The sequence below is a fragment of the Pelobates fuscus genome, chromosome 4, assembly GCF_036172605.1.
Source record: "Pelobates fuscus isolate aPelFus1 chromosome 4, aPelFus1.pri, whole genome shotgun sequence".
Lineage (NCBI taxonomy): Eukaryota > Metazoa > Chordata > Amphibia > Anura > Pelobatidae > Pelobates > Pelobates fuscus.
This window is the reverse complement of record NC_086320.1, coordinates 211,227,894-211,253,274: the sequence shown is the minus strand read 5'-3', so window position 1 is coordinate 211,253,274 and position 25,381 is coordinate 211,227,894. Positions and strand designations below refer to the sequence as shown.

The 25,381-nt window shown below is 41.6% G+C and overlaps 1 protein-coding gene across 2 annotated transcripts in view; it reads right to left on the bottom strand.

The window, feature by feature from the left end:
• TMEM245 (transmembrane protein 245) overlaps positions 1–24,817 on the bottom strand; it is an 83,286-nt gene extending 58,469 nt beyond the window's left edge. For both annotated transcript variants that reach the window (XM_063451881.1, XM_063451882.1), the window contains exons 1-2: positions 24,161–24,817; positions 6,256–6,373 (exon numbers count right to left, since the gene is read on the bottom strand). In XM_063451881.1, coding sequence (XP_063307951.1) covers positions 6,256–6,373; positions 24,161–24,772 — 730 coding nt within the window. In that variant the 5' untranslated portion in view covers positions 24,773–24,817. The remainder of the gene's footprint in view (positions 1–6,255; positions 6,374–24,160) is intronic.
• Between the last annotated feature and the right edge of the window lie 564 nt (positions 24,818–25,381).

Genomic DNA, 25,381 nt, shown 5'->3' with positions numbered 1-25,381 from the left:
TGCAGTGTGTGTATGAATGCAGTGTGTGTATATAATGAATGCAGTGCAGTGTGTGTGTGTGTGAGAGTGCAGTGTGTGTGAGTGCAGTGTGTGTGTGTGAGAGTGCAGTGTGTGTGTGAGAGAGTGCAGAGCATTGGTGGGGGTGGGCATTTTATTAATTATTATTATTTAATTATTATTATAATATATATATTTTTTTTTTTTTTAATTCTTTATTTTTCGTTTTTGGTGCTTGATATTGTAGTTTCGCATACAGGTGTGCACGTAAGTGCCCCAAATATACAATAGAGATACAATTTTGTTTAAGTTTCGCACCAATTTTGGGTCAAGCAATAACATTCAGAAATAACATCAACATATTAAACATTAAATGATGCACTGTTTAGGTGAGTCAGTATGTTTCGTGCATTTAGGGTGAAGCCTTATGTTTGGTATCAGTGCCAGTACCTGCGGGTTGTGGGTTTGTTGCTATTAGCGCTCCGCGTGAGCGGTGGTGTGTTGACATGCTTATGGTGTCTGTGTTGCAGTAAAGCTGTGTTCAATTGTCTAGTTCTTCATGTCGTGCTGAGTGAGGGGATCTGCCGCAGGTGGCGTTTTGCATTGAGTGATCACCCCTAACCAAGGGGGCAGCGGGGGGGGGGGGGGATGTCGGGTTTCTTGTCGCCAAGTGTGTGTGTACAGGTTGTGCTGGTTGTTGTGGTGTTGAAAAAGTGAACAGAAAAATATTAATGAATAACCAACTAAAACATAAAGTAAACATTATAGTTCCAGCATGAAAGGTATGCCACTATTGTGTTGGTAGGGTTCGTGGTGTCGTTTCATATCCTTCACGGCACCGGTTGTCGTGATCCGCCTTGTCCCGGTTCAAACGGGGAATAGTTCTCAGGGATCCAGGCCCTCGTCTGAGTTCTGTTCCGTGTCGCGTTAGTGGGGTTAGATAGTCCCAGGGTATCTAGGAGGGGTGTTGCTTCCTCCACCGAAGTTAGAACATGTGTTGTTTCTTTGTGTGTGATCTCCAAAGTTCCGTTTGCGCCCCACCTGTAAGCTATGTTTGCGGAGCGTAGTTGTGTGGTGAGCGGACCATAGGTTTTGCGCCACAAGAGGGTGGCTTTAGATAGGTCTTGGAAGAATGTTAATGAGGAGTCCTCAAATAGCAGTGGTGTCTTGCCTTTCAGCCCCGCCATTATGTGTAGTTTGTCTTGTACAGTGACGCATCTGAGGATGACATCTCTGGCCGGTGGGTTTTTTAGGTGAGGGGCGCTGGTTAAGCGGTATACTCCGTCTATTGTGATTTTCTTTGCGAGTGAGTGTGGCAGCACGGTAGTCAGCAGGCGCCTGACATAGTGTGGCAGCTCGTCTGCAGATATCGTCATAGGTATGCCCCGGATCTTGATGTGGGAGCGGCGCTGTCTGTCTTCAATGGTTGACATTTTAATTGCCAGGTAGGTATGTTGTTGCTGTATTTGTTTGATGGTGTCTTCCATTTGGGTCATGTGAGTGTGGACTTTCACCACTTCTTCCTCCGTGTTTCGCACCCTTTCTGCGACTGTGTGTAGTTCAGTCTTAAGGATGGCTGAGTCTGCGGCAAGGAGTTTGTGGATCTCTGTTAGAAGGATTTTGAGATCTCGTTTGGTGGTTGGGGCTGAGTCATCTGTGGACTCCGGTGGTGGTGCCCGTGGCTCTTGTGAAGGCCCTGGGGAGTCAGGTCTGTGCAGTGTAGTGGTGTGTGCACTCATCTGCTGCAGTGCCTGGGTGTGCTCCTGAGGGTCAGAGCCCTGGTTTGCCTGGATTTGGGGCCTTGTATGTGGTGGCGTCAGGGAGTGCTCAGGGGGGGTAGGGTCTGGTGGTTTCATGTGGGTTGCCTTGTCCGTCTGTCGTGTCTGAGACAGCAGGCCAGTTAGATTGGGGCTCTGTTGAGCTGTATTGGGTGCCTGGGCGGGGTCCGGCCTGTCTGCTGTGGCAGCTGGCTTGGAGTTAGTAGGCCGTTGTAGCATGGCCCCTATATCCCTGTCCGGAGGTGTACCTTGCGGTTTTTGAGAGCGGCGCCCCATGGCTGGTGTGTGAGCAGGGACGATGGGTTGGTCCCACAGATAGTGGTCGTTCCTGAACTCTGTCGGGTGTCCGCACAGGATTTCCGCGAGGCCGGGGATCGCTGGTGTTTGGTAGGCCCCGTTTTTCCGTCTCCTCTTCTGCAGCCGTTGCGGCTGAAAGAAAGGCATCGGGTGGTGCAGTGAATTGTAATTGGCAAGGCTGGATGGGTGCTGGATACTTTGATGTTCGTGGATGTAGTTTTGGAAGTTGGGAGCTTAGCGAAATGGCGTCCGCTCGGGTCTAGTAGCAGGCTCCGCCCCATATATTTTGTTTAATGTTATTATTTTTTATTATTATTATTTTTTTATTTTATTATTATTTTTTTTATTTATTTTTTCGTCCCCCCTCCCTGCTTGTTAGCTGGCCAGGGAGGGGGCTCTCACTCCCTGGTGGTCCAGTGGATGGGCTGTAGGAGGGGGACTGGCAGGAAGCTGTAACTTACCTTCACCGCAGCTCCTGTCAGCTCCCTTCTCTCTCCTCCGTCCGTGCAGCTCCCAGGTCAGCTCCCTCTGCAAGTCTCGCGGCCGCGCGGAGCATTGCCACGGTAACCCTTGGCAACGCTCTGACCCCGCGGCTCTCGCGAGAGTTGCAGAGGAAGCTGACCTGGGAGCTGCACGGACGGAGGAGAGAGAAGGGAGCTGACAGGAGCTGCGGTGAATGTAAGTTACAGCTTCCTGCCAGCCCCCGGTCCTTGTCTGTATTATGGCAATGAAAATTGCCATAATACAGACAACTGACTCGAGTATAAGACGAGTGAGTGTTTTTCAGCACAAAAAATGTGCTGAAAAACTAGTCTTCTACTCGAGTATATACGGTAAGCCTAAAGAATTTTCTACCAAGCAAGCAAATATTCTGATGTAATTTAATTTTACTAAAAGCAGAAATATATCTGTATAATGCTGATAAGATTTCAAACTTTTGAAATCATATTTAGCTGAGGGATTTTATATAATTCAACATTCATTCAGCAGCTGAAAGAGAATCCTATAAAATCGCAAGTAAATTGCCAAGTTTAGCATATCCAGCTATATTGAGCTATCTGAATTTAGAGATCGTCAATCTTTAATCACAAAAGTTATTTATCGGCAGCATTTAAGCTACCGTATATACTCGTGTATAAGTCGATCTCATGTATAAGTCGAGGGCAGTTTTGTGACCAACAATTGTGAAATATGCTATGCCTCGTGGATAAGTCGAGGGTAAAACTTGGGGCTATGAAATTCTGTGATTTTTAGAATTATATACACACTCATACAAACACACTCTGCATTATACACACACACACTCATACAAACAATCTGCATTCTACACACACACTTATACAAACACACACACTCTGCATTATATACGCACACACTGTGTGTATATAATGCAGTGTGTGTGTGTGTTTGTATGAGTGTGTGTAGAATGCAGATTGTTTGTATGAGTGTGTGTGTGTATAATGCAGAGTGTGTGTTTGTATGAGTGTGTGTGTATATAATGCAGAGTGTGTGTTTGTATGAGTGTGTGTAGAATGCAGATTGTGTGTATGAGTGTGTGTGTATATAATGCAGAGTGTGTGTGTTTGTACGAGTGTGTGTGTATATAATGCAGTGTGTGTTTGTTTGTATGAGTGTGTGTAGAATGCAGATTGTTTGTATGAGTGTGTGTGTATATAATGCAGAGTGTGTGTGTTTGTACGAGTGTGTGTGTATATAATGCAGTGTGTGTTTGTTTGTATGAGTGTGTGTAGAATGCAGATTGTTTGTATGAGTGTGTGTGTATATAATGCAGAGTGTGTGTGTTTGTACGAGTGGGTGTGTATATAATGCAGTGTGTGTTTGTTTGTATGAGTGTGTGTAGAATGCAGATTGTTTGTATGAGTGTGTGTGTATATAATGCAGAGTGTGTGTGTTTGTATGAGTGTGTGTAGAATGCAGATTGTTTGTATGAGTGTGTGTGTATATAATGCAGAGTGTGTGTGTTTGTACGAGTGTGTGTGTATATAATGCAGTGTGTGTGTGTTTGTATGAGTGTGTGTAGAATGCAGATTGTTTGTATGAGTGTGTGTGTATATAATGCAGTGTGTGTTTGTATGAGTGTGTGTAGAATGCAGATTGTTTGTATGAGTGTGTGTGTATATAATGCAGAGTGTGTGTTTGTATGAGTGTGTGTAGAATGCAGATTGTGTGTGTGTGTGTGTGTGTGTGTGTGTGTGTGTGTGTGTGTGTGTGTGTGTGTGTGTGTGTGAGAACTGGGTGGGAGGAGGGCATTTTTATTATACATTTTTTATTTTATTATATATATATTTTTTTTATATATTTTTTTTTTTTTTTATGTTTGATTTAATTTTCGTCCCCCCTCCCTGCTTGTTAGCTTGCCAGGGAGGGGGGCTCTCACTCCCTGGTGGTCCAGTGTATGGGCTGTGTAGGAGGGGGGGCTGGCAGAGAGCATTAACTTACCTTCCTGCAGCTCCTGTCAGCTCCCTTCTCCTCCGTGCAGCTCCTCTGTCAGCTCCCACTGTAAGTCTCGCCGCGGCTCTCGCGAGACTTACAGTGGGAGCTGACAGAGGAGCTGCACGGAGGAGAAGGGAGCTGACAGGAGCTGCAGGAAGGTAAGTTAATGCTCTCTGCCAGCCCCCCAACAGGACCGCCGGGCTTGTAATGAGCCCGGCGGTCCTTGTCTGTATTATGGCAATGTAAGTTGCCATAATACAGACATTAACTCGAGTATAAGTCGAGTGAGGGTTTTTCAGCACAAAAAATGTGCTGAAAAACTCGACTTATACTCGAGTATATACGGTATGTTAGATATGTTCTTCTGGTTACTGGATGGAAAAGAAAATTCTTAAGATGACTATTGAGTGAGAAACACTGTATATTTTAATTTGCTAAGTTTAAGTGTTTAGTATGTAAGAATTGTAGCCAGCAGTTAGTGAGTTGATTCTCTGTGTGATTTTGCCTGCCGGTATCTAGTTTTTACGACTTTAAGTTGCAAGCTCTGTGTAAAGGAATTCTAAAGTAGCATTCTGAAGGTTTCCTGTAACATTGCTGAAGTATGCATCTATGTTGAAATAACCGTTAATTCAATTCTAGAGTAAGCATTGTAACTTTTGTATGTAACTCCTTTAGAAATTAAACTAACTTTATGTTGCTGGATATTGTTGCTAATAAGCTATCTGATATTCATATATCTTGAAAACCTGTACTAATACTTGCTAAGTATCCTGATCTATTGGTGGATAATTTCTATGTACACCAACAATCTCATCATCCTTAAGCGATTTATAAATTATTTTTAGTTGTGCTTACTGTGCCATAATTGTTGCCATATTTATACTATTGTTATACCTAAATATTCAATGATTATTGTCATGCATGTTACATATTATTAATTATTGTCACATTAAATTATGTTTTTATAAAATCGGTTGTGATTAATGTGTGGAATACAAGTCCTCTAATAAATGTACTCCAGGGTCTGTAAGAGTTAAAATAGTGGGTAAATCTCAGCTTTAAATCAATTGAAGAGAAACAATGTCAAAATATAATTTTTTTGTATTTAAATAAAAATAATATTAAATTAATTTGTGATAATTTTTTTTATAATATATTATTTGTAATATTGATTACCCCGTAAATATCCATGATGCTTTTAAAAGATTATGGCTAGGAGACCATCATGGGAGATCTAGTCCACAACATTTGGCGGTTGCCTACACCTGCTCTATCACATAGTTCCTCCTCATATTTTTCAACCAGTATATATTGCTGTTGCTTTCGAGTCTACTTTATTGTGAAACTAATGTTAAATGGGCACTCCAAATGCCATAACTTTTATAGATTACTGTAAAGGTCACAGTGCTAGGAAAGCACCACCTGGAAACTTACCTGTTTAATTTTGTAATTTTCACAAAACTTCATTTTCAGTTAACCCGAGTAATGTAAGCACTCTGAGCAGAGAAAAAAACAGTGCTGTGTGTGTGTATTCACAACATAGGTCTATGGTGAAGGAGAACAACTTGAGTGGCAATGAGCAGGTTATGGTGGCTTCCACACTGGACAAAATGGTGCCTTGACATACGTTTTGTATAGGTTAGTTGTATATTGTTTGTTATGAAACATCCAAATAAATCATGGGAAAAGTTAAAAAATAAAATACTGATAGTGCATAAATGGTGCTTACCTAAATGAAAAAGCAGTATGAGCCAGACAGGTATTGATATTGCTGTGAGATAACGCTGGGTTCCTGGATTCCACTTGAATGACACTGCTAGAGCGTAGCCTATTACCAGTGTCCAAATCTAGAACAAAACGTAAACCATAAGTAAGGTCTTTAACCTTTCCCCTCATTCTGTCCAAATCCTACCCACATCTCTCTTGTCATTCGTAGCCTCATCATATCTACATAGGGAATGTTTTCAAGTGAACATGCATTGTCCTCTGTCCCATTTTGCTTACGTTATATACTCCCAATAATTCTGGGGGGAAAACTAGCCAATTGCAACTACTGATGTGTACAATTGTGATTATCTATTGCCCACACAAAAAGAACACAAATTCCCTGTAATACAGAAGCCTGAGTTAATTCATGGATGCTGAAGGGTTTAACAGAGATTTATTGCAGTCAAAGTCTGCTTACCTGCACAGATATTTTGAAAGTATAATAAGGAAGGTGAGGTGTGGGCTCTGAGTGCCAATACACATTGTATCTGGTCAATTTTATTGAAAAATGTCTGGCAAAAACCCAGAAGGACTGCACTCGTAGAGCCTTTGCACCATAACCACTATAATACGATACACCTTCACATTTTAAGATATTTGACTGCAGCTATTTGAATTTTCCAACTCGAACTGTTCCATAAGTCTGTGTGCAAGACCATAACAAAAGTTTACTGAAAGTAAGGTATCCACATACCTTCTTGCCTTGGAGTAAATGAGACTATCTTGCAAATTTCTTTTCACCAGCAATATTTGTTGGTCAGTATAAGTATTTCCAAGAGGCCACCTCCTTTTTACTAAAATAACAGGCCCTCAGTAGACTTATGAAAAACATTGTTACTATAAACTTTAGGAAGAAAAATAAATGACAAATCAAGCAGCAGAGATTTGGTAGGGACTTGAAATTTATATTGCCTGATGCCTGGGCATTGGGCAGGCAGTTTATTTTTGTTCTTTAGCATTGCCATAGGCAGGCAGCAGGCCTGCTGCATCAGTGCCTAGGCAATATACCACACACACACATTATATACAGGAACAAATCGCCACATTTTGTACACAGCCAGCACACATCTCACTCACAAATAAACACACACTTTACCTAGCTGGCACAAACACTATGAGGCAGGACATGAACTACTCCCAATTGTTGCAAATTAAATCTGATTGGTAAAACGGAAGCCAGAGTTTTTCCATTCCAATGTTCAGGTCTAAGCAGGGTCCCCAAATGAATCTAACCGCTAATTTAATTTTTTTTTGTGATAGAACAAGCATGACGGAGAAGTAGGCTGGACTGCCACTTTAGTCCATTAGACATGTAGATTTAAAAACAAAACAAAAACAGCATTGTTTTGACCTGTCAAGTTTGAGGTAGAAACATTGCTGGTTGTTTTATTGTATATACTGTTCCATTAAAGCTGCGTGACGCTGAGATCTTCTTTGCCAAGATCTTCCTTGCTATTTCTAATGATAATGTAGGTAGTGCCAACCTCAGTTCAGTAAGCAACTTGTGTGGCGTCCTTGAGTGAGTATGGTTTCTGCTCTATGTGGAAATCTTTTTTTGAAGATGCAGTAATAGAATGCTAAATTATGATATTTGGGGTTTTACATCCGGATTCAGGATGGAGAAACTCCAGGGATATACATAGAGCTTCATTAAAACAAAAGGACCACGGAGTGGCATATAGACTCATGCTTCATTATGGCAACAGGAGGCTAGATCCATCCTCCAGCTGAAATAATGTACAGATACAGTAATCAGCCACAACATTAAAACCAGAGACAGGTGAAACGAATAAAGATTATGTTGTTACAATGGCAACTGTCAAGAGGTGGGATATATAAGGCAGGAAGTGTACAGTTAGTTCTTGAATTTCATGTGTTGGAAGCAGGAACAATGGGCAAGTGAAAAGATCTGAGTGACTTTGACAAAGGCCTAGATGACTGGGTCTGATCATCGCCAAAACTGCAAATCTTGTGGTGTGTTCCCATTATGTAGTGGTTAGTACCTACCAAAAGCCGTGCAAGGAAGGATAACCGGCGTCAGGGTCATGGGCGCCTAAGGCTCACTGATGCACGTGTGGAACCAAGACTTGACCGTTGTGTGTGTGTGTGTCGTTTATCTGGGGAAGAGATGGCAGCAGTATGCACTATGGGAAGAAAGCAGACAGATGGAGGCAGTGTTGTACTTTGGGCAAGGTTTTGCTGGGAAACCTTGGGTCCTGACATTCATGTGGATGCTACTGTGATGCATATCACTTGGAGTGTCCTTTAAAGTGTCCATAGGAAATATAAAAAGCATTGTTTTAGGATATACTAATCCACCCACAGATCCCTGCATTACTTGCAGACAATACAGTGAAATGTCAACTCTGTAGTTTTCCACAATCCAATAGTTAAATAAAAGTTAGCTGTGGGCTGTGCTATATACATGGCTCAAAATTTCAACTAGCGAGTGAAAATGTAGCCCTGGTAAGTATGATAGATGGATTTTTATTCAGCATAATTTTTTTTCTTTAATTTACATTATCTGACTGTCCACACACAGCCACAGTATACCAGATAACTGAAGAGTGTGCTTCACCTAGGACATGTAAGTGCACCAGGGTCTCTTTCGACTTACCACAACTGCACTCCTAACACAAACAAACACTTCAATAGTGGTGGCCACTCCAACAAGATGCAAGAATAATTTCAGGAGAATTACCAAGAATGTAATTTTATTAGATTTTTTTTTGTGGACCTGTATCCACATGGCGGAGTTGTAATCTTACCCAACTAGTACAGGCCTTTGAACCCAGACATCTAGTCCATTCAGCTAACCTAATAAGCTGATGTGGCACATTTGTGCCAATTTAAGAATGGACATTGCCAATCAACTCAAGGGACACCCAGCAGACCAAAAAAAAAAAAAAAAATTACTGCTCTTTCATAACATCTCTGGCTCTTTCTATAAACTCAAGACCCCTGGCTAAAGTACTTTGCAGACTGTAGTGCCCAGAAACCTAGTGAAATGTTGAGCACAATAGAGGCAAATGGGTGGGGAACTGGTTGATGAACAGTCATCTGTTATTGACAACTGGCTTTTCGCTTTACTTTGGAGAGTCTGATTCAAATTTTTCATTTAAGAAAAAGAAAGTACCCCCTTGCGGGGATAGGGTAAGTGTGTCCAGATCGTATCTCAATAGGGGGTAACCCTTGTATTATATACAGTAGGACAGTAAAGGTAGTGTATGCCTAAGACCCAAGGTCTAGGTAACACAAGTGAGATACAGATCTCAGAAGTCTGCTAAAATTAATAATCTTTAATTAGGTATACTTAACCATGAACAAATAAAACAACATAAATGTGAATACTTAAAGTAAAAAATCACCCAAAACGGTGCAAGAGGAGATTGAAAGGGGCTCAGGGAGTAATGGATGAGGTATCAACTTAGGCAAAAGTGCTCTAGATGTATACTCATTACTAGGGAATATAAATGGGAGGTACCAATGTACACTTAACTACCCGGTTAAATCGTAAACAGAACCAAACCCTTAAAACTGTGAAGGGAAGTAACCGCTAGTATGATACTCCAACTGTGGAGTGCAGCATAGAACCACAGAAGTGTATATTCGTATGGAGGTATAGATACAATGAGCTCTTAACAATATAACACTTCAAGGTATTGCAATAGGTAATGTTACATACTTGCTTAGAGGCCACAAGTGGATCATGTGGCCATCACAAAGTTACACTAGAGGGTACTGCAACTTAAAATGGTACAGAAATATTCATATGGCCACACCTGTATAGCTAGATGCAGGACAGTAACATTAAGTACATGGTAGATAGTGTAGATTTGGGATACTTAGATGTTCCCCTATTAAATATCAACAGACTCAACACTACTTAGAACTAACCCCAGTGCTGTATGCACTGACTGGTAGATAGTGTAGAATTGGGATACTTAGATGTTCCCCTATTGAATATAAACGGACTCAATACTACTTGGAACTAGCCACAGTGCTGTATGCACTGACTGGTCAAAGCAAGGCTAATAAAGTCGTATTGCACACTTAGTCTATCTTAGCTGGAATCCAACAGATAGTAGTAATCATAGTACAACTCCCTTCTTCCCTCCAAAAAATCTCCAAACAGGCCCCAGCTCCTCTTGTCCTAATACAACACCCCTAACATAGTGAAGTGAAAAATCGTGAGGAAACCGTGATTATAAAATCATCTAAATTCTCTGCATGTCTGCCTAACGCGTTTCGGCGCTGTACAAAGCGCCTTTCTCAAAGGCTGTCATAATGACAGCCTTTGAGAAAGGCGCTTTGTACAGCGCCGAAACGCGTTAGGCAGACATGCAGAGAATTTAGATGATTTTATAATCACGGTTTCCTCACGATTTTTCACTTCACTATGTTAGGGGTGTTGTATTAGGACAAGAGGAGCTGGGGCCTGTTTGGAGATTTTTTGGAGGGAAGAAGGGAGTTGTACTATGATTACTACTATCTGTTGGATTCCAGCTAAGATAGACTAAGTGTGCAATACGACTTTATTAGCCTTGCTTTGACCAGTCAGTGCATACAGCACTGTGGCTAGTTCCAAGTAGTATTGAGTCCGTTTATATTCAATAGGGGAACATCTAAGTATCCCAATTCTACACTATCTACCAGTCAGTGCATACAGCACTGGGGTTAGTTCTAAGTAGTGTTGAGTCTGTTGATATTTAATAGGGGAACATCTAAGTATCCCAAATCTACACTATCTACCATGTACTTAATGTTACTGTCCTGCATCTAGCTATACAGGTGTGGCCATATGAATATTTCTGTACCATTTTAAGTTGCAGTACCCTCTAGTGTAACTTTGTGATGGCCACATGATCCACTTGTGGCCTCTAAGCAAGTATGTAACATTACCTATTGCAATACCTTGAAGTGTTATATTGTTAAGAGCTCATTGTATCTATACCTCCATACGAATATACACTTCTGTGGTTCTATGCTGCACTCCACAGTTGGAGTATCATACTAGCGGTTACTTCCCTTCACAGTTTTAAGGGTTTGGTTCTGTTTACGATTTAACCGGGTAGTTAAGTGTACATTGGTACCTCCCATTTATATTCCCTAGTAATGAGTATACATCTAGAGCACTTTTGCCTAAGTTGATACCTCATCCATTACTCCCTGAGCCCCTTTCAATCTCCTCTTGCACCGTTTTGGGTGATTTTTTACTTTAAGTATTCACATTTATGTTGTTTTATTTGTTCATGGTTAAGTATACCTAATTAAAGATTATTAATTTTAGCAGACTTCTGAGATCTGTATCTCACTTGTGTTACCTAGACCTTGGGTCTTAGGCATACACTACCTTTACTGTCCTACTAAATTTTTCATTTATTCATCTTTTTTTTCCCTCTTCTCACCGGTGTTTCGTCCACAGTTTGTCATTCCTCTAGTTTACCATTATTCTTTCAACTTTACTGCAGCAACAAGTTTTACTTACACACTCTTTTGTGTTTGTTGTCTGTGCCTCTTCTTGTTATAATTACAGTTAAATTAATAAAAACTTAGGGGAAAACAAAGGAAAGAGCATAAAAGAAATTCATATCTTACACCAGTCATAGTAGGAGCCTGCGGGTAAGTGCACACAAGGGAGCAGGCTGCTTTGTTTTATACAAGCTATCCCATGCCATCCTAGTGGATGTTAGCTTTCTACATCAAACATCATTTAACAAGTTAACATTTAAGCTATCCTGGCCTCTGAAGAAAAAAGGGAGAACTAACCAATACTAGATCAACAGACCTATGAAATTTGGGAGAGCAAAGGTTGACCTGCTAACTGCTACACCATAGTAGTGTACAAAGAATAAAGAAAGTATTTATGAATAAAAGTCCCATGCTGGTAAACCTTCCTTTTCCACAAAACACTTTCCTCACTCCACCCTGCTTTAACTGCAGTTATATAGCTGCTCACAGCCCCTACAGGTGAGGCTAATGACCTCGTTAGGCAGTTAGCCAGAACTCCTTAGAAAACCTGGGCTGGACTCATGCACAGCCACTCTGACAGTGCGTGGAGAATCGGCCCACCCTGCTCTTCCGAAAAACTCCACCCCAGGGACCCAAATAACAACATGGAACAAAAAAACCTACATTTAAACTTAACTTTCCCTGGGGCTGCATGTGCTTACCCACGTCAGGATAATGGCTGTGCAAAAGTCTGGGTGCCAGATATACACCCCTGACCACCATTCCCAACACTGTCACTATATATATATATATATATATATATAAAAATGTTCCAGCAAGAGTATGGGATCTACATGGATCTACTAAATGTATGTGAAGAGCATACCATAAGTCCTTGCGAATGAGGACTATATGTAAAGAGTCAGAAAGAAGCACAATATAGATCTCGCAATGAAGATACCCAGGCATAAGCTCTATGAAGTTCCACCTTTTGCAAAATATGTCTTGTATATAATGAAAAGTGTTCTTAATTTTGTCTTGTGTATGGTCTGATGGAGTTGAAATTTATTGGAATTCCTACACAGTATACATACTTTTGTAAAGCAAAAAAAAAAAAAAAAATACTTTTTTTGAATAAAACAAACAAATTTAACATTTATTCTACTACATTTATTTAGCACATAAAAAGGAAGCTGGAATAACATCCAATAAATACGTACATATTTCAAATTAAAACAGGTCTGTTTGGTTTAATAAGCAATGTGAGAGGTGTGCTTATGAGAGAAAAATAAATAAAAAAAAAAAAACAAAAAATAAAAAAAAAAACACCACATTGGTTTAACCTTAACCTGGTTCTTGAGGTTTAAAGGAAATGGTGAAGCTAGGTATATAGTACAGGAAGGCTTTTGCTACCTAAGAAAGAGAGCTGCACAGAAGCTACTCGGCATCACACAAAACAATGCACACACACTGCAAGAATTATGAAATTTACAATGTGAAGTTGCATGCAGCGAGAATACAGGGAAAGATTTCAACCACCGATATGGATATATCTATATATCTATATATATATATATATATATATATATATATATATATATATACACACACACATACATATTAAATGCAATGCCATTAAAAGACTTGTAGATTGGAAACTCAGCTTCTCAGAAACTAAACCATTGTTATAAGTCACTTCATGGGGCTGATTTTGATAGTTACATGGGCGGAAAAGAGACATGTGTCTGTCAAGTTCCACCTTCCTCACATATGGTTTTTGCTGTTGATCCAACAGAAGGCAAACCTCTGTTACTGCCATTCTAGGGTCAAGAAAGATTAATCAACTTCAATCTCTTTAGTTTAGAAAAACTGCACATCAGAGGGGATATGATAAACATTACACACATCTATCCAGGGCCAATACAAACCATTGTCTGGAAATCTAACAATAAGGATGTGGAATTCTCTGCCTCGAGATGTGGTTTCTCACGGTAGAGAATTCCACATGCTTATTGTTAGATTTCCAGATAATGGTTTGTTAACCTTTCTGAACAGAAATTCAGAGTACCACAATGATCCAAATAATCAGCAAGTTATATGCACATATTAAGTTATTTTATATTGGACCGACATTTAACAAGCAATAAACAGATTTAGAAAACAAGTTGCTCAGAAACACGAAGGGATTAATTCACTAAACATTGCTGTAAAAAAAAAAAAAAAAAAAAAATTAAATTGAAAGTTATAGCAAAATTAAAATCTGATTTTAAAGACTTTCGTTATTAGCCATTTCAGTCTAAATTTGGCCAATCTGTTTTCATCTACTACAATTTGGGATTTAGTAAATAATCCTCAAAAATTACAGTTAGTTTTAATTATCACACAAACAGGTGGTTGTGTATAAATGTGTAGTGTTCTAAAAAGTGGTCTAAAGATGTAAAATGTGTGAAGTCACCAATGGAATGTGCTTGCTGGTTTCATTTGTTTCCATGGTGATTGTCCACTTTTAATACATTACAACATTCACAGAAAACACTTTTATACATAACCCTCATGGTTTCTAATTTTTTTGGACGATTTACCTCAGACTTGCTATAGAGAAGAAAAAAATAAACAACTTTACACCATTCCAAAGATGCAGATCAGATTTCTGTAGCACAGCACTATTTAATTCTCTGGGAAAATGCCAAATCATTCGTATCTAAGTTAAAGGGACATGCATCACTTTGAGATAGTCATTCTAAAGCTTTATCTGTTAAAAAAAACAAAAACAAAAAACACACAGTTGCCTCACTTTGACTGATCCTTCTTTCTTTTGCATTCAACACCTACTACAGGAAGTACAATGATCTAACCAGTACAGGGGTGTACCTGGAGCATTTGGCAGCATTTTACATAAAAAAATTATGTATGTATTTAGCACCAAGCACGGTTTGTGTGTTTGAATGTAAGCATGTTTTTGTATGGAGTATGTGTGAGTGAATGTACGGGTGTGTTTGCACGTATTGGCATTTGAATGCAGGAGTACATTTTTCTGTAGCGTGGTTTTTTAATATGGTGGTGTGCTTTTATGTAGGGTTGACATTTGGATGCAGGGTTGTATTTGTGTGTAGTGTAGGCGAAATGCTGAGATGTATGCACATATACATACATACATACATACATACATACATACACACACACACACACACACAGGTACACACATGCAGTTACATAGAAACAGTCATACACAGACAAACACTGGCACATACAGATAGACATAGATACACACATATAGATAAAAACACACACATACAGACACAGAGAGCGACACATACAGATAGAGACACACACATACAGACACACAAACAGATACACGGACACACATATACCAACACATACAGATACACAGACATACATGTATAAGTGTGTGTCTGGGTGATGAGGAGAGGGAGGGAGGGGGTGATGAGGAGAGGGAGGGTTGAGGAGGAGAGGGGGGGGGGTGATGAGGAGAGGGGGTGATGATGCAGGGGGGACTAAAAAATTACCTTAAATTCCTGGTGGTCCAGTGGGGGCTGCCTGGTGGCCCTCATTTCCGATCTGCAGACCATGTATCTTGCGAGACCCAATCAGAGCGTTGCCGCGGCTTTGATTGGGCAGTGCTCGCGAGACACCCCCCCGCAGTACGCCACTGAACCAGTGTGATATTCCTAAAAATACTGTCAGGACACTGACAGATTTACACATGTGCAGTTAGAAGATATCTTCGCCTTGCCACATCCTGACAGGGGGGAGAAGAGAGGGTGTCTGATCAGTCATTCCTGCAGAGCAGGCTTCTGTGCCTGGTTTATCTTCTGCTGCGGTACAATGATGCACTGGTTCTGTCATTAGTTGACAGGTCTGAAATTGGGAAGGAGAGACAAGGAGGCTGCAGAAATTGCCCTAGCTGAGTTGTGTCCAACAATGCAATCTTACTAAATTTGTTTATTATATACATTCAGGTGGTGTTTTTTTTTTTGTCTGTTTTATGGTTTTTGTATTTGTTTAAAAGTGTTTGCGTGCTGGTTTAAAAAATAATTGTCAAGTGATGCATGTACCGTTAAGAAATTTATAGATGAACAAACCATCAAACCTCTAACCCAAGCAGCAATTTGAATTACTTACATACCTTGATAAATTGTGACAAAATACATTACCAGACTTGATTACTAGATTTAGTAATCCCATATATGTAATAAAAGTGTGTTTATGAGATGTGAAAAATAAAATTTTTTATGTAGAAATCAACACTGTTGTATTTACCACTAATGTGGCTCCCTATCAAGCATTCTTATTTCCCTGCTCTTTGAACCGGTCAATCAGCAAAGAAAGAACATAGGGAGAGGAAGAACCAATTGGGGTAAGCGGTTAAAATTGTGTACGTAAATGTGGTCTAAAGTACTTAAAATGGGGCAGTATACTTGGAAACCAGGGGTACAGCTGGCACACTGCACTAGGGATTGTGTCCCTGTCCTCATGTTTGCTCTGCCTGTCTAAACATATACTTTTTTTATACATATATCCCATTGTTTCGGTTTCTCCCCCGTTCAATGTGTGCCCCAGCTGTACCAGAAATTAAATGGATTTTGATGAAAATGTGGGAGGGAATAATAAAACAAAAACCAAACAAAAAAAACCCATTTTATTATACATTTAAAGAACCGCTCCACACCACAAAAGCATTTCAGAGTGCTGGGTGAGGGGGATCCTATTTTAAGCCCAGTTTATATTAAAAAAACAATCAGCCTTTTTATAAATCAATTATGGAAGAGCCAGGGAGGTTTTCAGACTCCTTCCGTAAGATCCCCTAAACCAATGAAAGCAAAAATGAGTGCTGCTAAAAACTTGCAGAAAAATTGTAATTGGTTAAGTCAAGATAAGTTGCTGCATCAACTAAAGAAAGTGAATATAAACAAAGCTCCAGGGCCTGACGGTATTCATCAAAAAGTGAAATAAGTGAACCTCTGTTTTTAATCTTTCAATATTCTTTTCCTTCAGGAAGTGTTCCAGAGGATTGGAGGAAGGCAGATGTGGTTCCTATATTCAAAATCCTTGCCTGGAAATTATAGACCTGTGAGCTTAACATCTGTGGCTGGAAAAATATTTGAAAGGTTATTAAGGGATAATATTCAAGAATTCCTTGAGAAGAACATGGTTATCAGCAAAGGTCAGCATGGTTTTAAGAAGCACAGGTCATGCCAAACTACCCTAATTGCATTCTACGAAGAAGTAAGTAGAAGTATAGATCAGGGTGTTGCAGTGGATGTGATCTATTTGGATTTTGCCAAGGCATTTGATACAGTGCCACACAATAGATTATTGTTCAATCGGTCTAGATGAAAATGCTTGTTCTTGGGTAGAACATTGGCTTAAAAATAGAGTACAAAGAGTCTCTATCAAGCTCGACAGAGGTGGCAAATGGTGCCCCTCAGGGCTCTGTTCTGGGACTCGTATTTAACATGTTTATAAATGATCTTGAAAAAAACATTGAAAGTCATGTTTCAGTGTTTGCAGATGACACTAAACTCTGTAAAGTAATACAATGTGAGCAAGATATTACTTTGCTGCAGAGGGATTTAGATGGACTGGGCACTCAAATGGCAGATGCGATTTAATGTTGAAAAATGCTAAAAGTTATGCACTTCGGCGTAAAGAATGCACAAGCAACCTATACCCTTAATGGAAGCGAATTAGGGATAACACACGAAGAGTACTTGGGAATTGTTATAGACAACAAACTATGCAACAATGTGCAATGACAATCAGCAGTGGCTAAGACCAGTAAGGTATTGTCATGCATGAAAAAGGGCATTCATTCTTGGGATGGGAATATAATTTTGCCTCTTTATATATCACTGGTAAGACCAGATACTAAATATGCTCTGTAATTTTGGGCACCTGTTCTAAAGAAGGATATTATGGCACTAAAAAAAGTGCAGAGATTAATCTGACTGCCATTCTTGGGTCAAGAAGGAATTTTTTTTTCTAGTTTGTTGCAAAATTGGAAGTCTTTCAAACTGTTTTTTTTTGCCTTCTTTTGGATCAACAGCAAAAAACAAATGTGAAGAAGGCTGAACTTGATGGACTCAAGTCTCTTTTCAGCTATGTAACATTGTACTTGAATGCACCTGCCTCCTCCCACACAGACTTTAGATCAGCTCTCTTAGCTCCTCCATAAGATGTGCGTGCGCAGATGAGCACACCAATTTAGAGGCTTCTCAATGAGAAGTTATTTCCCTGTGAAGAAACAGCTTTTGCAATTTTAAGATGTACCCCACCAAGCCCCATAGTGAACAGTGATTTGCAATGTTTTGCACTGGAGTGTTCCTTTAAATGAAATATTTCATATACTTGAACCAGTTCCTCGCAGGCACCACCATCATAGTCAGCTTGCTCCTCCACATGTGCCAGAGTACATCATTGATGTTTATGGAGAATCCTAAGAAACCGCGGGATCCTCCACAGAAAGAGCACAGGTGACAACAAAGGAATTGACAAGCTTAAATGAACACTATATACACCCAAATAACTTTTGCTTATTGAAGCAGTTTGAGTGCATAGATCACAGCTTTCCGAACAGTGTGGCGTGATACTGGGTGTCGGCGACAATTGGATTGCATCGCAGAGTTGTCCGACAAGAAAGGGAGCACATTGCACAGGCCTCCCTGCCTGCCAGTCACTTGATATAGCACCACCAAGCAGGCAGACTGCAGGAGAGGACCTTGAGTTCCCCTACCCAGTCTTACAGAATGTGCTCACAGAGCGGCTTCCTTGCAGATGAGGTAGGGAAGCTCCTGCCACGGTCCGCCTACGCTACATGGAGTGAGCTAAAGCAGAGTAGGCACAGAGGAGGGGACAAAGAGCATAGGAGGAAGTTTATAGCAGGCTTTATAGAGGCTATGGTACCAGTAGCGCCCTGGCAACTCCCTCCCCCCTTGGAGGTAATCAAACCTATTTAGATCAGTTTCCCTTCTTACCAGGAGTCTTCTCCTGAGCCAAGAGTAAGCTGATCAGAAAGCTTCCTGCTCTCTTATGCTGTAGTGGAAAAACCTGGCAAACCCCAAACTGTTTTAAAATGATTTGACTACTTAAAAGGGGGAGGGGGAAGGAGAGGGTAGGGGCAGGCACTCCTAACACCAAAACCACTACAGCATTAAGTTGTCTTTTAATCTAGTATGCATTTGGTATTTTAATGTTTTCCTGATCTGCTATGTCAAAATGTCTACATTTATATTTATGGATTTTATATTCAAAAAACATCTTTGAAAGGCAGAATATTTTTGTAATCTGCATTGAAACCTCTTAAAGCAGCACTGTCATTCTGAATTTACCTTTCCCCATCTGCTTCCTCTTCTCTTCTGCATTCAAAATATGTTCTTTTCTTCCTATCTGAGCTAGTTTTCATTAAAAGTAGGAACTACTTTGTCTTGTGTATTTTTCCTATGCTCGACCTTCTTTCACCAATGGAGGAGCTTGACTCAGCTCCATTTCCTGTAGTCAAACTTTTCCCGCAATGACCACCTCTGCTCTGTGTTCTCGTGCTGCTTCATTCGCCATTCAAACTTCCGGCATTTAGACTAGGTCGCTAGTGAATTCACCAAATTTAATCCTAAACAGTGTGTACAGTTTGTGCATTCATGTTAGAACGAACTTTGGGCATTTTTTCCGTTTGGAATTTCATTTGAATGAAAAAAATACAGATTTAATCTGTGCCATGACCTATCCATCCACACAGTATTAGGGAGCTTTCTATTAAAAGGCTGAAACTTTACCAATACTACTTAAAAATGACTTACTATCAGTAAATAAGGGAGTACAACATCCCTCTCCCTTCTGCCACTACTCGCTATACCACGAGTATGGGGCATATCTACTAAACAGTGATCAGCCTGTGGCTGAAAAAGACACCCAAATCTAATAAAGTGGGCCACCGTACAGCGAGTGGGGATTATTAAACATGGGACCTAGTGTTCCCCCTCCCCCTGGCCCTCTACTTATTGGCAGTGGGTGGGGATCCCAAGTATCAAAATGGGGGAACCCCTACTTTCTCCCCCTCCCATTGGCAGTGGGTGGGAACCCTAAGTGACAAAAGGGTTGGGGGACCCTACACACCAACTGGATTTATGGCTTTTTATTTGGCCTCTAAAGCTTTAAAAATAAGATATTTTTTATTTTTTTTTATAAAAAGACGACATTTAATGGAAGGTATGATTTTTTTTAGGGGATAAGTTTATTTCCCCCCCACTCGCCATTATTAGAGTGAGGGGGGTAGGTAGAATTTTATTTTGGAGAAGTGACTAAGGGCAACTTGGGGGGTGAAACTTTATACAATTAACCCCACCCACCGCCAATTGGTCCCTCTCCCTTTGTCATTTAGGGCTCTCATCCTCTGCACATGAGTGGGAGGGGGGGAGGGGGGGGGGGTCAGGGGTGGAGACAGTAGGTCCCCCCTTTTGTCCCCCCCCTTTGCTTAAAGGTGGTGGTCAGGGGTAGACCGTAGTATTGTCATTTAGGGCCCCTACCCGCCACTCATGAGTGGGGGCCAGGAGGTAGACAGTAGGGTTTCTTCATCTTCATTTAATCACTTAGGGATCCCGTCCGCCGCCACTGGTGCTGGTCGGGGTAGACAGGTCGCCCTCCCCTTTTGTCACTCTTGGTCAGCAATGGGTGGGGGCCACGGGAGACAGTAGGTGTCCACTGTTTTGTCACCAAGGGTCCCCACCCACCGCCAATGTGTGTCGGGACACTAGGTCCCCTGTTTAGTTTACCAGCCCTCACTTGTAGTGCACGAGTGGGGACTCGCAGGGGCACTATGTTCCTTCATTAAATTATTGTAATAGGTGTTCACTATGAAGCACTTTATTAGATTTGTGGGGGGTGAGTTTTTTTTTTTTTTTTTTTTAAAACACTGTCACTGTGCATTCATTCACCGGTCATGCTATTAAAACACGCAACCGGGCCCTTTATGATGTGTGGCTATAATAAATGTTATATATATAAAAATGAAAACAAAATGATAAAATAGTGTGATTGTTTACAAACTTTACATTGAATGTTAAGTGAGTATACATAAAACTCACATTTGTTAGAGCATTTTAGTTGTGTAGGCTCTAAACATAATTGCTTCAGTGCCTTTAAATTGGTGGCAAATTCAACCCTCTTCTTGGGTCTTGAATGAGAATTGGATGAGACAAAGGAGAAGATTTTTTTTTAATACATACTTTATTTTTATAATAATACCACTGGTTGTTTTTATGTTTATTTGTATAAATCCCTTATCACTGAAGGAATCTTTTCTTGGAGCATACATTCTTCCTAGTTCTTAAAGTGGGTGTTACCCAACAATTTGACACCAAACGGAAAGTTTGGAGCCCATTATAAAATAGGCTCCAAAAAGGAGAGCAAATCGCATATCTTTTGGGGTATTCACTCACCTGGCAAAAACTGATTGCTTTAAAAGGATACCATTACAAAATCTAATAACACACTTACTTAAAAGGGACATGTATCATTTTGAGATAACTCATTCAAAAGCTTTCACTTTCAATGAGATCGTTGCCTTGCTCTGAAAGGTTTAAAAAAAATAAAAAAAATATTTTCTTATATTCCCAACCTCCACTACAGGGGGGTTACTGATTGAACCAATTCCTGGGAATGCTGTAAAAAAGTGCATTGAGTATACCTGACAATTACTTGTGTGCGGTTGGAAGATCTCTTCCACTTACAACATATGACAGAAGTAGAAGACAGTTTCTCTCTCCTGCTACTGCCTAATGATGCTTTTTCCAGTCATTAGTGGACTGGTCTGAAACGTAGAAGGGTGGGTAAGGGAGGAGAAGCTGAAAAATCACCCCCTAGCTGAGAGGCGTAACCAACAATAACATCTGACCAGAATTATATTAAGTTTATTACATACTTTTAAAAGTTTTTCTTGCTTTATTTTAGTTTGTATTTTGCTTGCTGATTTAAAAAAAAAAAAAAAATGTATGTTGTTTCAAGTGATGCATGTCCCTTTAAGGACAGCAGGAATGTATTAGGCTACCAAAGATACACAAGTGGAAAATTAGATTGCCACCATATCTATATGCACCACAACTACCACAGCCCTCTGTAGTACTTATGGCGAACTGGTGACCAGACAGTTTTTCCTGTAGGAGGATCAGGTTGGCACTACTGACCTAAGAAGGGCCACACACATTGGCTGAGAGTGTCAGCTGTATCAGCCATGCATAGCAGCACAGACACATCAGTCTCCTGCAGGAGTAAACAAAATGCAGAGAGGCACCCAGTATTTCAGGTAAGCGGACACATGACCCTGGGAAGGCACCAGTTCTAAAATGATATATGACAATATATACTGGCTCAGAATTCAGGCACAAAAACCAATCAGCGCACTGCAGCAGTTACAGTGCTTAGAGTGTTTTGATCAGCAAAGTGGTATTTGAGCAAGGTACAGGGCCGGCGCTACCATTGGGTGAAGAAGGCATTTGCCTGTGGCGCCGGCCTCTGAGGGTGCCCACCGAGAGGTTTCCCAGTGGGCTGCCTTGCTATAGCTGTCTGGGGCTGGCGTGCTGGACAGCCATTCAGCTGCTGGGCTCCCTCTGCAGCCGATTACCTGCTTGGGCAGTGGGTTTTACTGTAACCCAAGCAGAGCACTGAGCCTGGATATGACCTGGTATCCCTGCTGCCCCCTGCAAGCATGGTGAAGGGAGCAGGAAGTAGCCTGTGCTCACAGTGCAAGGCTCTCCTGCTCCCCCAGGAGAAAGAAAAGCAACATCCTGGATCCTGCTGCCTGGACCTCTTATCTTCACAGCACCCAGGTATGGCATCGTTAAGGGGGATTGCTTATTGTGTGCATGTTTGTAAAGGGGGGAGTGTGTTAGTGTGTGTAAATAAAGTGTGACTTTGTGTTTGAGTGACAGTGTTTGTTAAGGAGAGCGCGCAAGTGACTCTGGGTGTGTTCATTAGTGAAAGAGCGCACAAGTGACTGGGTGTGTGTGTGTGTGTGTGTGTATTAGTGAGAGAGCACGCAAGTGACACTGTATGTCAGTGAGTGACAATTAGAGTTAAAATGTGTAAGTGTGTATGCCAGTGAAGGATTGTGTGTATTAGTGAGATTGTGTAAGTGACACTGCAAAGGTAATTATTGCAATGTTTAAGAAACTGCAATAATTACCGTTCAGGGTTAACTCCTCTAGTGGCTATGCACCGGGACGTCCAGTGTCACGGAAATACCACTGCGAACGCGGCCATTGAGGAGCGAAGGCAGACCCAAGCCAGCACAAAAGACATTGGTGCTGGATCCAGGTAAGTGACAGAAGGGGTTTTTAACCCCTGCGGCACCACGAGGGGTGGATGCGCTTGACGGAGGGGGGACGCTATAGCGCCAGGATAACAAGTTGGTTTTTCTGGCACTATAGTTTCCCTTTAATATCTACTCAGTGTGCCTCTTTCCCTAAATGTCTCTTCAGTGTAATTCAGAGTTTAGTGAATAAACCTCTGAGGGAATGTAGTTGCATTCATGACCGGGTGTGCAGCAAGTATCCTTGCACTGGCCCTGATCAGCAAAGTGGATATGAGCATACAGATTTCAAGATTGATTTGTTGAGAATTCAAAGTGTTTTAAAAGTGATTTTCATATTTCAGCTAAAATAGCAGAACTGAAAGCATTGCTGATTTGAATCTTTCCAATTCAGATATTCTGGCCTAAAATTTGAAGTTTACTTTGAATTATCTCTATGCAAGATGCTCTTACAGTTTATATATCTGAAAGAACAAAAGGATTTGCTTACACACTGGATTGTGTTTTACTGAGAGTCGAATTTCTAAAGACAGGGTTTATTAGCTACAGCTGATTTACAGAATTTTTCGAGTCAGTTGTGCTTGAAAATCTGCTTGGTAAAATTTAAAGTAAACAGCTGATCTAAAAAAATATATAAATAATAACAACAACAACAACAACAAAGTATCCAACTATAGCCACAGCTTTACAACTTGTACCTACATTTTGAAAATCAGGGATCAATTTACTAACGATATAGGAGATACAAATCAGGACAATACAGGGTTTACTAAACAAGTTGCTTATTACTCCAAATATACAAAGCATAAATTAGATCTTGTATAAACTATCCGAGAACGCTGGCATGGGAGGTTTACATTTCGCTCATTCCAACTTTTCTCCCAGTTCTCCGCCAGCTAAACTACTGGAGGCTAGCTTGACTTCACGGGCAAGACAGTCAACAACAAACAAGAGTGCTCTAAGGAAACGGTGGACAAAAAGTAGATTCCCACCTGTTATAGAACTACCACTCCCATCACACTTATAAACTGGTTCTCTTGTCTGACCAACACACACCCTCTCCCCCCCCGGTTGACTCCAGCTGCCCCCTACTCACCCACAGGGTGCTGAAGTACTCCAGGGCCCCACAGATCATACAGCACAGCTGTGCCAGCAGCTCCCTCACCCCCAGGTAGCTCCATGCCAGGTACAGACAGTATATGGCGGGGAACCCGGCCAGGACAGGGACCAGTAAGCGCAGCCTGCGGGCTACAAACTCCCCGGTGGCTTCCAGGCAGTGATTGGCGAAGCTGACCGGCAGCAGCATGGTGGCCAGCACGATGGGGGAGCCCTGGCGCTGTAACCGGTTCAGCCAGCGGCGGCCCAGGCCGGTCAGCGAAGTCTTAAAGGGATGCAGGAAGGTGCCGCACAGCGCTGCCCACAGCAGCGGCCTGAGGAAGGCTTCCAGGATGAAGTAGACCAGCACGGCGGCCCCGCAGCACCCGGCGGCGAACAGCAGCGCCCCAGTGTTATAGAAAGCCTGCTTGATGTTCTTGTCAAACCGGAGGGGGAGACCGGGGGGCAGGGCCAGCAGGCCGGGGGGAGCGCGGGTGGACTGCCGGGGCACATCGCGACCAGCCAGAGGAGTGCTGTCCGGCCCGGTCACGGCCTGGGGGATCACTCGAGAGCGGGCATGGCTGGGCTGCTCTACCTCCTCACTGTCAGACATGTCTGACTGTGAGCAGAGACACGGCTGCCCCCTGCTGGCAATAAGCGAGAGAGACACACCTACTGACTGAAATAGGGTGTGCCGCCCCATCTACTGACTGAAATAGGGTGTGCCGCCCCATCTACTGACTGAAATAGGGTGTGTGCTGCCCCTATCTACTGACTGAAATAGGGTGTGCCGCCCCTATCTACTGACTGAAATAGGGTGTGCCGCCCCATCTACTGACTGAAATAGGGTGTGTGCTGCCCCTATCTACTGACTGAAATAGGGTGTGTCGCCCCTATCTACTGACTGAAATAGGGTGTGTGCTGCCCCTATCTACTGACTGAAATAGGGTGTGTGCTGCCCCTATCTACTGACTGAAATAGGGTGTGTGCTGCCCCTATCTACTGACTGAAATAGGGTGTGTGCTGCCCCTATCTACTGACTGAAATAGGGTGTGTGCTGCCCCTATCTACTGACTGCAATAGGGTGTGTGTGTTGCCCCTCTCAACTGACTGCAATAGGGTGTGTGCAGCCCCATCTACTGACTGAAATAGGGTGTGTGTGTGCTGCCCCTATCTACTGACTGACATAGGGGGTGTGCTGCCCCTCTCTACTAACTGAAAT